The 14,859-nt window shown below is 41.0% G+C and overlaps 1 protein-coding gene across 1 annotated transcript in view; it reads left to right on the forward strand.

Moving 5' to 3' along the window:
- Positions 1-14,859, forward strand: part of LOC106605119 (glutamate receptor ionotropic, kainate 3) — a 120,836-nt gene that overhangs the window by 95,042 nt on the left and 10,935 nt on the right. Inside the window, exons 11-12 of the mRNA XM_082975282.1 lie at positions 2,810-3,033; positions 9,348-9,466. Of these exons, the coding sequence (XP_082831408.1) occupies positions 2,810-3,033; positions 9,348-9,466 (343 nt within the window). The remainder of the gene's footprint in view (positions 1-2,809; positions 3,034-9,347; positions 9,467-14,859) is intronic.

Genomic DNA, 14,859 nt, shown 5'->3' on the forward strand with positions numbered 1-14,859 from the left:
ATCTACAGAACTAGACATCCTCCACACTTGCCAATGTACACACCAATACCTAATTTAACTGACCTCCATCAGGGACATTCTGGTGCTAGCACACTGAGCGCTGTTCCTCTGCCACCACTCAAAAAGGAAGAAAAAGAGATTGGCCCAAACCCCATTGTGAGTTTCCTTCGGTTCCGAGGAAGGGAGTTATCCAAGCGTGAACCAAGCAGCTGGTTTCATTAATCTCCTGTCCAACCCTAATGTGTTGGAGGTGTGGGGGGAGGCAATGTAAATGGTGACCTTCTGAATATGCAGCCAGACGCAAAATCATGGGCCGCAACGTTCGCCGTCAGACCCTGCCAGGGCAGTATCTCAGAGAGCTATATTAGGCTAGTCAGAAGGCACCAGGCTCCAGATAGTGGGGGCATGGGGAGAAGCTGGTGGGAAAGCATGTGGGAATGTTTCTTGTGATTCATTGGGGCAGGTGTTCATAATTCCTTATGTAGAGAGCAACAACAAAAAAGATTGGAGAAAAATTGGAGGGAGGGGGCAACCTGTGTTCTCCACTAAATTACTTTAGTGTAAAGTTCAACATAACTTTTATTTGATCAAATGATGTCATATGTTACAGGACTTAATGCAGTGCCTTGCAAAAGTATTCATCCCCCTTGGCGTTTTTCCTATTTTGTTGTATTACAACCTGTAAATTAAATAGATTTTTATTTGGATTTCATGTAATGGACATACACAAAATAGTCCAAATTGGTGAAGTGAAATAAAAAAAATACCTTGTTTAAAAATTCAAATACAATTTTAACTGAAAAGTTGTGCGTGCATATGTATTCACCACCTTTGATATGAAGCCCCTAAATAGGATCTGGTGCAACCAATTACCTTCAGAAGTCACATAATTAGTTAAATAAAGTCCACCTGTGTGCAATCTGTGTCACATAATCTCAGTATATGTACACCTGTTCTGAAAGGTCCCAGAGTCTGCAACACCACTAAGCAAGGGGCACCACCAAGCAAGGTCTCCAAACAGGTCAAGGACAAAGTTGTGGAGAAGTACAGATCAGGGTTGAGTTATAAAAAAATATCTGAAACTGAAAATCCCACAGAGCACCATTAAATCCATTATTAAAAAATGGAAAGAATACGGCACCACAACAAACCTGTCAAGAGAGGGCCACCCACCAGGCAAGGAGGGCATTAATCAGAGAGGCAACAAAGAGACCAAAGTTAACCCTGAAGGAGCTGCAAAGCTCCACAGCGGAGATCGGAGTATCTGTCCATAGGACCACTTTAAGCCTTACACTCAACAGAGCTGGGCTTTACGGAAGAGTGGCCAGAAAAAAGCCATTGCTTAAAGAAAGAAATAAGCAAACACGTTTGGTGTTTGCCAAAAGGCATGTGGGAGACTCGCCAAACAAATGGAAGAAGGTACTCTGGTCAGATGAGACTAAAATTGAGCTTTTTGGCCATTAAGGAACATGCTATGTCTTGCGCAAACCCAACACCTTTCATCACCCTGAGAACAACATCCCCACAGTGAAGCATGGTGGTGGCACCATCATGCTGTGGGGATGTTTTTCATTGACAGGGACTGGGAAACTGGTCAGAATTGAAGGAATGATGGATGACGCTAAATACAGGGAAATTCTTGAGGGAAACCTGTTTCAGTCTTCCAGAGATTTGAGACTGGGATGGAGGTTCACCTTCCAGCAGGACAATGACCCTAAGCATACTTCTAAAGCAACACTCGATTGGTTAAGAGGAAACATTTAAATGTCTTGGAATGGCCTAGTCAAAGCCCAGACCTCAATCCAATAGAGAATATGTAGTATGACTTTGCTGTACACCAGCGGAACCCATCCAACTTGAAGGAGCTGGAGCAGTTTTGCCTTGAAGAATGGGCAAAAATCCCAGTGGCTAGATGTGTCAAGCTTGTAGAGACATACCTCAAGAGACTTGCAGCTGTAGTTGCTGCAAAAGGTGTCTCTACAAAATTATTGACTTTGTGGGGGTTGAATAGTTATGCACGCTCAAGTTTTCCGTTTTTTTTTTTGTCTTATTTGTTTTATAATAAAAAAATATTTAGCATCTTCAAAGTGGTAGGCATGTTGTGTAAATCAAATGATTCAAACCCCCCAAAAATCTATTTTAATTCCAGGTTGTAAGGCAACAAAATAGGAAAAATGACAAGCGGGTGAATACTTTCGCAAGCCACTGTACTTGTTATGAAACTAACAATGTGTTTTATTTTCCTCAAACTGGTTTTCAAGTTTCATGTACCTTTTTGATGTAACAACAATGGTTCATGCAGATCTATGATTTTCAAAAATACCTGAAGAACATATGAAAGTACCAGCAAAAGAAGCTCAAATCAAATGTTAGTCACATGCGCCAATCTACAAGTGTAGACTTTACTGTGAAATGCTTACTTACGAGTCCTTTCCCAATAATGCAGTTAAAAAGTAAGAAAATGAACAAATGCATACAAATAAAATAGTAATAAAATAACACTACAATAACAATAATGCGGCTATATACAGGCTATATACAAGGATTACCGGTACCGAGTCAGTGTACTGGGGTACGAGGTAGTTGGGTGATTTATTGAGGTAATATGTACATGTAGGTTTGGTTAGGTGAATGATTGATTGAAGCACTATGTGCATGTATTGTAGGTAGGGGGTGAAAAGCACAAAGTCCGGGTAGCTGTTTAATTAACTGTTCAGCAGTCTTATGACTTTGGGGTAAGAAAGGTAATAAAGTTAGCAAAAGGGTCTGATTGTTTGACTGATCGTCCCTTCTCTTGTCTCACCTACAGAGAGCCGACTTGGCTGTGGCCCCTCTTACCATTACCTACCTGCGTGAGAAGGTCGTGGACTTCTCCAAGCCCTTCATGAGCATGGGCATCAGCATCCTGTATCGCAAGCCCAACACCACCAACAACGGCTTCTTCTCCTTCCTCAACCCCATGACCCCTGACATCTGGGTCTATATCCTGCTGGCCTACCTAGGCGTCAGCTGTGTCCTCTTCGTCATCGCTAGGTGAGTCCCAGACCTGTCTTGGCTACGTCCTGTTCTGCCTGTCTGTGTGTGTTTGTGTTTATTGAACTTTATTGAGAGTGATATATTTTGTTTATTCTACTTGTAGAGCTAAGTTACAGTTGCAGGCACTAAAAAGTTAGATAAAAAAATTATTTGCACAGCGATATAGTTTCTTGTGACAACACTGTCTCTCACTAGGAGAGCACCATGTTGAACATGCCAAAACCACGGCGCAACCTAACATTTTAATGCCCGCAACTGTGTATGGTTGCAGCTATGTGGAAATGTTTTATCTGGGTAGATATAATGCACAAAAGGAGGCTGGCCAATCCGAATCTCTGCAGAACTGAGTCAGTCAATGATCGTCTCAAGTGATTCCATCATTTGGGGATAAGGAGAGGTCTCTACTCGGCAGTAGGTCCATGTTCAATTGGTACAAGTCCAACATTTTGTGTGAGCTGGTGGGTAGTGATCAAGGCAGTTATGTCAGCGTGGGCTCTCTGTGGAGCCCAGCAGTGGAAGAAAAGGATGAGAGTAGAAAACCACCAGCGAAGTTATGCTCTCCAATTCAAAGCGTTTCCTGTATAATTTCTCTGCAGTTGTAATGCTTCTTTGAACAACTTTCATCTTTGAAATGTATAGAAATAAATACCTGCCGATACCTGGGAAAATACATTTGATAATAATAAAAAATAATGTCCCTCATGACATTTACCTGTGCTTGTTATCATTTCCACATTCCCCACAAATCATTGAAAATCATTGAAAGTTGAACTTATTAGTAAATGCATGAAATTAGTATAGATTGAGATCATTGAAGAGTATCTCAGATTTTTTAAATATTTCCCTATGTGTTCCTGAGATTTTGTGGCATTCTTTACATAAAAGAGAAAGAAAAGAATCCATGTGCCACTTACAGGCATCCTCCTCGCCTTGGGTGGTCATTGTCACTGCTTCTCACCGCTTCCTGGTGCCTCCAAATGCAGAGTGGTGCTTGAGGAAGTTCGGAGAATGTGGAGCTTTTGAACGGGCTTGGGGTTCTGAGAGGAGCCAGCTGCACTCCTCAAACCTCTTCCATTATGTCTTGAGACAAGCTCACAAGCTCGTTTTAGCACCCTGTTCTATAAGTATAACTAGAAAAGAATCTCTGACTGTTGCATCATTCTTTGGAGACCTGCCTAGAAAGCGAGCACAAGTGATTTGAGCCAAAATAAGGCTCGAATAGCAGTTTGATGTATGGGTGCTTGAGATGTTAGAAAAAACAGAACGCTTTGACGAAAGAGGCAAATGTATGTGTCCAATATCAGGTAGGCACGTACTGTACTGATAGTCTATAGTTTAAAACAATTCAGACAACTTTGAAGTCAAAAGCTTTTCTGGACAATCACGATCCATGTCACTGAGCAGGCACTCATGAGAAGAGAACTATGAAAGCACTAAACCTTATGTTTTGCCACAGCCATCTTGGAATCCATGACTATAGGTCAACAATATGGGAAACCTACTCGAGTGCTTACAGAAGCGTGAAAACAGAAAATGAATCACAAGCAACCATGCTCTAAGTACGAAAGAGAAAACATTGAGCGGTGCCCGGCAGAGTATATGCACTTGCCTTACCAGTGCTCTTAAAACCTGGGATCTCTTTAAGGATGTAACTAGTGGGGTAGAAATCATCACAAGCTTCAATGCTGCAATACACTATCCAGGAACTGGAAAATATATCTTTGAAATTCCATAAGATAAAAATGGGCATTGGAATACAGATTACAAAATAAGACTTATTCTATACCATGCCAATGTTGATAAGAACTTACGCTCTAGCAAGTGTGTAATAATGGAGTTTTTCCCCAGTCATCCTTATCTTTTCAAATAGCAACACATTGGCCAAGTTTCAATTTCTTTGAGTTACCGCTTCAGGTGCTTCTGCTGTCTGTCTAGCTGCTCGAGAATGAGGGAGAGGCGAGGGTTTGCTTTCTGAATCTCATTCAGGCTATTTAGAGGACTGATTTTTCGGAGAGATTGTTGCATCATTAGAGTGTGACCAGATTTAATGAAATGCACAAAGATTTTGGAATTAAAATATGACGTCATGGTTTTACAACCATCCATTTAGTTTTTAAATTACGGTGCGTGACATGGTTCAATGCGCCAATAAATCAGCACAATCTACTTTTTTGTTTTTAAAATTGTCTGCTTAAATTGTGTTCATGTATACTGTACATACTGTGCTAATGACGATACAAAAATATTGTAACATAGAGCAATGAACAATACAGAGAATTTGTTTAACAACGAATTTGTATTAAGTGCATGGATGCCGCCATCTTTAAACACCTTCCCCATTAAATGGAGGCAAATGGAGATGCAAAGCGTTCCATTAAATCAGGCATTCCCCAGGGGTACGGGCAATGCCAATGTCTTCACATTTTCAAACAGTACATTTTATATTTTACAACGGGGCTATACATTTGGGTGAGGTTTTTTTCTTGCCTGAGTAGCCTCGTTTCACTGCCAAAAATAAAATTAAACCATCTAGTGTTCAGCAAAATAACAACACAATGTCAAATACAGGTAGCCTAGTCAAATAATTAACATCCAATCACATTAACCGTTACTCTCTCACGGGAAACCTTCACTCTTGCGCAGGCATTTAAAACATGAAAATGTGTAATTATAAGCCACGGGAGTTTTTTGAGCGAGAATAAAGACAACTTTCGAGTAGTAAGACATGTATAAAAGCAACAGATACCATTAATAAGAGGTGAGCTACCGAGTGGCTAGGACAGGCAAGCCCAATACTATTGTGGGGGACTTAATTCTTCCTGCTTCGGCGGATATGGCTAGGACAATGCTGGTCGAAAAGGCCCAAAAAACTATACAGACATTGCTTCATCAAACAACACTTTTTCACGACACATCAGTTACATGGCAGGATATGTTTTGAAACAATTACTGCTTCGCATACAAGCCAGTGAATTCTATTCGTTACAGCTGGATGAGTCAGACGTGGCAGGCCTGGCACATCTCCTGGTATATGTCCGTTACGTTTATGGGGTGTCAATTAAGGAAGACATCCTCTTCTGAAAACCACTGGAAACCAGGACAACATGAGAGTATATTTTTAAAGTACTGCACATCTTTGTGACATCAAATGGACTTTGGTGGTCAAGATGTGTTGCTATCTGTACTGATGGCGCAAAAGCCATGACAGGGAGACATAGTGGAGTGGTAACGCGCGTGCAAACGCTTGCTCCCGACGCCACTTGGGTACACTGCAGCATCCACCGATAGGCTCTTGCTGCCAATGGAGTGCCTCACAGTTTGAAAGACATTTTGGACACTACAGTGAAAATGGTTAACTTTGTTAAAGCAAGGCCCCTGACCTCTCGTTTATTTTCTGCATTATGCAATGATATGGGCAGCAACCATGTAACGCTTTTACAACATACAGAAGTGTGCTGGTTATCAAGGGGCAAGGTATAGACATGTTTTTTTGAATTGAGAGATGAGCTTAAAGTTTTCTTTACTGACCATAATTTTCACTTGTCTGACCGCTTGCATGATGATGAGTTTCTCACACGACTGGCCTATCTGGGTGATGTTTTTTCTCACCTGAGTGGTCTGAGTCTAGTATTACAGGGACTCCCCACAACTATATTCAATGTGCAGGACAAAATTGAGGCTATGATTAAAAAGTTGTAGCTCTTTTCTTTCTGCATTAACAAGGACAACACACAGGTCTTTCCATCATTGTATGATTTTTTTGTGTGCAAATGAACTCAAGCTTACGGACAATGTCAAATGTGATATAGTGAAGCACCTGAGTAAGCTGGGTGCGCAATTACACAGGTACTTTCCCGAAACGGACGACACAAACAATTGGATTCGTTATCCCTTTCATGCCCTGCCTCCAGTCCACTTACCGATATATGAACAAGAGAGCCTCATCGAAATTGCAACAAGCTGTTCTGTGAAAATGTAATTTAATCAGAAGCCACTGCCAGATTTCTGGAGAGGGCTGCGCTCCGAGTTTCTTGTCTTGGCAACTGATGCCCTTTGCAACCACATACCTATGTGAGAGTGGATTCTCGGCCCTCACTAGCATGAAAACTAAATACAGGCACAGACTGTGTGTGGAAAATGATTTAAGACTAAGACTCTCTCCAATACAACCCAACATTGCAAAGTTATGTGCATCCTTTCAAGCATACCCTTCTCATTAACCTGTGGTGAGTTATTCACCCTTTTTGATGAACAAATAAGGTTTTATATGTAAAATGGCTAAATAAAGAGCAAAATTATTGAATATTATTATATTATTATTATTTGTGCCCTGGTCCTATAAGAGCTCTTTGTCACTTCCCATGAGCCGGGTTGTGACAAACTCACATTCATTCTTATGTTTAATAAATCGTGTGTGTGTGTGTGTGTGTGTGTGTGTGTGTGTGTGTGTGTGTGTGTGTGTGTGTGTGTGTGTGTGTGTGTGTGGCAGGCTTTCAATGATGGAAAAAAACAACATTAGAGAGTGCGCTGACCCTGGTGCTAGAGGGGTACGCAGCTGGAGGTTGAATGTTTGAAGGGGTACGGGACTATAAAAAGTTTGGGAAGCACTGCATTAAATAAACTAATGTATCGTAAGACACTTTATTGACACTGTATATGATCCTCACACACAAATATCGCTCAAAGTAAATGTCACAGTGACTGACGAGGTAAAAATAGAGCATTGGCATTTGACATCCAACTTAAAGGTCTTGATTTAGTTTCTTCTTTTTGAAAATAGACTATTTTCGGGATCATTTTCGGTCATACTTTATTTGGATAATCTGTAGAGCATCATACTATCAACAAACTATTTGTTGATAGCAGCTGCTTGCGAAGGTTACGGTTAGGGTTAGGTTTAGAATAAGGGTAAGGGTTAAGATTAGGTTTAGTGCTAGGGTTAGTAGATATTAAGTTTAAAATGTTACTGATGGACTATCAAAATATAGAGTTACCTTATTTTCTCCACTCATTGGCCAACTTTCACGAAAGTCAGTAAATAGAAGCAGCATATTTTAAGAAGAGTTGCTATCTTGCTTTCGAAGGATCTAAGCCTCCTCTTCCTCTCCTCTGACAGCAAAACACCCCGAATAAATCAGATCGTATTTGAAAATATTTTCCAAATTAATTTCAGGAAGGGAAATCACTGACATTTAGCATGTTTTATCTCTCCATCAGCCTTTAAAAGTGACTGTTTCATCTATATTAAAGGATTTATGGTGTGCAGCACCTTGAAAAGAGGTTACACTAAATGGCAGAGGACATGGATCCACGGGCTTCACAGGTTTTATACTACTACATTTTCAGCGTTGCATGCCTCACGTTCTATCACAAAATGACATTTCAATATCTGTCGTCCTGAAAGTGGCATTTTTGTGTACAGTTGGCTACCTTTGAGCACAGAGATATATAAAGGTACGGCAAACTTTTTGATTTGAACAGGGTTGACAGACAGCTATCATCAAGGACACATAAGAGCACGTTAACACAACTGACAAATGCTATGTCAAATGTACCACTAACAATCAATTTACTGAAAACAATACATGTGGACATCTTTACAGCGAGTAAAAAGCCATATGAAAATATGTCTCCTTTTGCACCCTGTAATTTGTGCCCACAGTTGCACAGTTCTTTAGGGACACCGTAGGCTAACACTTCATGGGTGGTTTTGTCAGGCGAAATTCAGGTTAAGTGCTAGGCTCAAGGACACATCAGGAGTGCTCTATCCAGCGGAGAGCATTCGATGCAGAGAACTAGAATGTATTATTAAGCACAGCTTCTGTTCCGGTCTTATTAGAACCAATTTGAGATGCATTACTATGGTTGAAACCCAAAAGCCACAGGATTACTGGCCAAGAGCATGAAATGAATCCAAGATAGGTATACCCATGCATAAAACATGTAAACTTGGGAGCCATATTTCAGATCTGTTTAAATCCCTATATTACCCCCCCATCCCCATATTACAGTATGAACACAGTTATATCATTGATTATTAAACTGCTTTGAGTCATAGTTTTCCTTCAAACTAATTTTTCTCTTTGTATATAATTTCTATATGCAAACATTGGTGGCTACATGAGTATCCGTTATTTCTATATTGATATTGATGTTGGTGAGAAAGGGATTGAATTCTAATGCACATTATCTCTTTCCCCATGCCTCATCAGGGTTAACTGAGCCCCACAGTAACAATACACTATTATGCCGAAATTGTGGTACACTGGAGCCTTTGTTCCTGATATCATTCTCCACCTGTCTCCCTGTAGATTCAGTCCATACGAATGGTACGACGCCCATCCCTGCAATCCCGGATCCGATGTGGTGGAGAACAACTTCACCCTCCTTAACAGCTTCTGGTTCGGTGTGGGCTCCCTCATGCAGCAAGGTATGGTATAGCCTAGTTTATTCCCTCTTTCACCTGTCAAAAGCAACAGTCCCCCCTCCACTCCCTTCCTCCTCTGCGCAGCCACCCTCCCTCTCTTCACCTCTTTAACTGACAAGCTACCTAATTTCCATTGTTTTAGAATACACTTGCCTGTCAGGAACAACTGCAGCTCAGACGTACATTACAAAAGAAAGCTGTTGTCACCTCCCTGCCTGCTCATAGAAACAGGAGTGGTGAGAGAAAGTAGGTGTCAAACACCTGTCAGAATGTGGCAGGTAAAGACAGAAAACACGGTTGCATTTGTTTCCCCCATAACACAGCTGTTTGTGTTTTGGGACGAAAGGGTAAGTTGGAGAACGTGTCTGACAAATGCCAGCTGTCACTCCTCGCTGGCGTTGGCTATGGCCACAAGGTTGACGTTTATATTGTTGTGTTTCCCCGAGTCCTCTTTCCAAAGACCCACTATCTCTATACCCTCCACACAGCTCAGCTCTCGGGACAAATTACATTTTGTTAAATGCCGCTTGGGCCTTTTATGGTGCTGGAGTAGTGCATTGTCATTATTGTCCTTTATGCATCATTTCATGATATGAAAGTATGTCAATTCTCAGCATCTTTCTTATGCTAGAGCAGACAGTTAGCTTTAGTCTTTCCCCAACCCCCAAAATACCTTTTTGAATTATTCCACCTTCTGTGTAAGCTTACACAAATCTGAGGAAGGTAAGGGGAAGGACACCAAGCTAATGCGTTCGCCTCGTCCACCCTTAAAGACATTCGTAAGCAAATGGAGCCCCATAAATGCTTTGACGTAATGAAGTCAGCCGAGGATTTAAAAAAAAGAGCTACTAATAAAATGTTTAACCTCAATGTAACAAGACAAATTAGGGAGGCTCGACGAGGCTCGACGGTGGATCTCTGCCGGTAAGGAGAGCAAATGCGGCAATCCATTAAGCACAAGAGCTGTGCTCCTCGGCAGCTCTCCCACGTAGCTGCATGGTATCTCTGACAATTTGCATTGTGAGTGGAGGCTAGGAGGCTAACAGTACAATATGAGAGGGAGGAGAGGAACGAACAAAACAGAAGGAAGTTGGTGATTCATCTTTGAACAAGACTGATGGTCCTTTGTCATTGGGATGTTATGTCAACCACTTGAAACTTGAACTTAAAACTTAAACCACCTGTGTTGGTGAAGAATATTGTTCCTTTGATACTGTCCTCCTGTAAGCAGGTTAATGTTGTTCCCCCAGATGACATTACTATACAACAGGATATTTTACATCGACACAGCAAAATGGTCTAAGAGTTAACTAGGTCACTGAAAGTAAAGTGTACCGGAGGTGGTTCGCTGAACTCCACTTTGCATTATGAGTATAACCTTCCTTGATAGATAGACTTTTCATTGCCAAATCATCCCAAAGTGTCTAAAATGTCTTTTTTTTTAACTATAAAGTTATTTTTAAATGATTTGGACATCAAACACGAAAAATTATTTTATCTGGAATATTGACTTGCATTATTCTTTGGACACAAGCGCAAAAGAAAAATGCATTTGGTGACAGTAGCAAAGTTAACAAAACCAAAAGGATATCTACTTTTGGAATTTGAGTGAACTATCCCTTTGCGATCATAGCGCTAACGTGGTCCGGAATCACTTAGAACAATTACGTTAACAAGTTACAATTACTCTTTAAACATGTTGCCTTTCCCCAATCTAACTTAGTTCCCTATGATGAAGTGAGAAAAAAAAAAAACCTGCATCGTTTGCAGTTAACTAAAAAAGTAGGTCAAACATTGATTCTCTGGAAGACATTCCCACTGAAATGCGTTTTTTTTAATCCATCTCCTTATAGCAAACCTTTATACTATCTAATCAATTGATCATGTCATTTATCAATGCAGCAATAACATAGTCTTCACCCTGGAGCATCATGGGCTGCCTGCACACGTTTATCTCTGTTTAGATGGACTAGTATTGAGTAATTGTGGCACCTATGTGTTCTGTAGCCAGAGGCGGACTGGCCATCTGGCATTTCGGGCAAATGCTCAGGCTAAGGGGAATGGTGGCCGCTGCGTGAGAGAAAAAATGACCATGGAATTCAGCAGGTACTCACACTCAAACCATTAAAAGGAAAAACCATGGAGGCCGAGAAATATACTTCATTTAATTCCATGCTGGAAAGAATACAATAAGTGCCAGTGGAAAGTGCAAAAAAGTGCTATGTGTTCTGCCCTGATACAAATGGACCAAATATGTATCCGACGGGGTGCATTTTGTTATACAAACCAGACACCTTATGCTCTGCAGCCAAACTCACCGACAGTCGCTGAGGAGGAAGCCATTTCATTGACATGTTTAAAATGAAAATGGCCATGTTTGGAAGAGGAAGAACAGCCTAATAAAACAAAATCCTGCCAGCTTGTCTGTAGGAGTGAGGTGTCAAACAAAACAAGAAGAATACACAAAATGGAGAGGTGTAAAAGCAGACCTTGCATGCTTCAAAAGAGGCGCGCCCTGGGCTGTGTGAGGCTTTTCTCATGACAAACATAGTGTCTGAGGTGTCGCAAAACGGGTGAAACATGAAAATAAGTTGCTATATTGATATGCAGAATGTGTAAGGAACATAAGCTATACAAAATATTGCATTTATAGTCATGGGGGCATAGTTTTGACCTTATCTGTGTTAGTTATCTTATCCCGATATGGAGAAGAGTTTCTCAACTTGGAAAACATTTTTAGTTTTTCATGACGTTCAGTTTTTAAAAGAGATTAATAAGCAGTAACTGCCTCTGGTGTAGAGCGCGTGTTTTTATGTGATGAGGCCACGAAGGAGAGAATGTTAAGTGCAGGTAATGATTCTCACGGGAAGAGGTGCCTCCCTGATGTTAAGTTGAATCTTTGCTTGTGGGGAAAATAACATGGGGAGAAAGCCAGGGCATTGCATTTAATAGTGCTCAGTGCTTCTAAATCTTCAGAGAATTTAACTCTTGCTTTTGTCAAGGCTGTTATAAGGAGCCACGAGTAGTTATGAATGCTTTTTGCTAGTCGTATATTGTATTATGGGTGATAGAGGGTACTGTAAACACATGAATTCCACACAGGTGGATCACAGCAAATGTTTCTACTGTATGTAATATTACAAGCATCAAGAATTATCACAGAATCATCACAGTGAATTCTTGTAATGTTTGTTTATGTCAATTAATCCCATAAGGGATGGGTTGCCAACTGGTGCTTTTACACAAAAATAAAATGCCCTTCATTCATTCAGCATCCCTGAGCCTAATACCTTTCTCAATAAAATTGCCATTTTGCCGTAGTGTGTATTTAGAGTCACATCCCCCATCCCGTAACATACTTTAGATTAGAATGTTTTGTCATAGTGTTTTGCAAGGCCTTTCACTGTACTTGTGCACATGACATTACAACTTGAAACTATGATGTCAGCACCTAGCCATTCTAGCTGCAGCAGCACCGCAGTCACTGAGATTGTGCCGCTTTGTTGACTGGAATTGCATCATTATCTTCTGCTCTGAAAGGACATTTATACTTCTTTGGCTTAGAAGACATGAAGTCCTTCTTCAAGGAGATGCACAGTGCATTGACAAGGTTTCATTTCCTCGGCAGCACTGTATGACCAATCCGTTTTTAGTATTTATTTGAGTGTTCTAGGTGCTGTGCGCTCCAGCTGACAACAGCATTTTATGGCCTGGAATCCAATTGGGCCACCAGTTGTTCCAGTTCCTTACCAGTTTGACTGCTGAGCTGGGTGTCCTCCTACTCTTAAGTGATAGTTCTTACCTTAGAGTGTTACAGTACTGGCCTTGTTTGCCACCGTGTAAGCAAAGGACAAATCCAATCAAATTGGGCAAGGAAGGTTAAAAAGCTGACCACTTTACCTCCTCTCAGTGGGGTGGTTACTCTTCAAAATTACCCTCATAAATCTTCTCAGTAAAGTAGTGGAGGGCACTGAACTCAACCTCTGGTGGAGAGGTTGTTTTAGACGTCGACAGGGACAGAAAATAAAGTAGTCAAAAAGCTATTGTAAACAAGATATATGGGAATTGAACTGACAGAGGACCTCACAATGTCATATTAAATGCTGTGGGAGGCAGTCTGGCCAACCTAAGTAATTGAACATTTATGTCCTGAGACTGATAAGCCATTTTCACCCTGTCAAATGTAAGTTGTCACAAATGGATGTATGTTTATGCATGCATTATTTGTGAGGCACTGCTCAACACAATTCAAAATCACGCAAAGAAGAATACAAAACACAACATCGACACATTGTAATCTCAGAATGCACACAACAGCCCAGATAAAAGAAAGCATATAGTGCATGTATACTAGGCGAGCCATTTTACGGGTGCAGGGAACATATGGCTGTGGCAAAGGAGATGGAACATTTCAAAGGCAGAGAAAGAGCAGAATCACATTTAGATGTGACCTCTTTGTCTTGGTGACATTATTTTAATTGGACACATGCCTAGTGTCAGGGTTCTTTATGAAACCCCACATCGGAAAAAGCAAACGCGTGTCACTTTAGTATTTCAAAAACACCAGAACAGATTCCACCATCAGTTTGTGCTTTCTGTCTGTTAAGCTTGGTGGAATCAGAGTCCGCGTTCCCGGCTGACTACATTGCAGATGCATGCCAGATCTCCAGCCCAGACCACCATTACTGCTTTGATCTCCACCTGACAAGTCTGAGACAATTAAGTGTCGCACCACGCCCTTCTGGAGGAGTTTCATCCTGGGGGCTATCACTATAAGGAACAATTCTATGTAGCTTCCCTCTATGGGCAGGTGTGGGGGGGATATTATTTATGTCTGACTGTTTCTTGCTGTGTTTTATGCGTTCAAGAGGATTTTCCTCTTGTACGACATTAAGCCTGATTCTAACCTGACTCTGATATCTCACAATGCACGTATAGGTGTTTAAACATTTCAACTAACTTCATCATATGATATAGCAATCAGATACCTGACTCCGCAGTCGATGACGTGCACACAACCATTGGATGGTGCATGCAACACAACTGGAATATTGTCAGCTTGGAACATGACCATTATTTTAAAATGAACTCTCAGCTCAGACTGAGGGTTTGTTTGGATACTGGAATCCTACTCTGTCTGGCATTAGAGTTTGGGATCGCCCCCCAAAAAGTTATGCTCATCCGCTTTCTTCATAGCCAGCTAATTGTAGTCAAATTAAAATATAAGGCTGCCAGGTACTTAGATATGCCCCTTTAGTTGTTTTCCATCTGAGAATTTGAGTAAGACCAAGAGTGTACAGTATGTGTGTTCCATTGAACACCTTATGTGGAAAAGCAACCATTCAACCATTGTGTTTGTTATATTCTGTAACAGTCTTACATAAAGAAGATGCGTA

The sequence above is a fragment of the Salmo salar genome, chromosome 05 (genome assembly GCF_965601325.2).
Source record: "Salmo salar chromosome 05, fSalSal1, whole genome shotgun sequence".
Classification (NCBI taxonomy): Eukaryota; Metazoa; Chordata; class Actinopteri; order Salmoniformes; family Salmonidae; genus Salmo; species Salmo salar.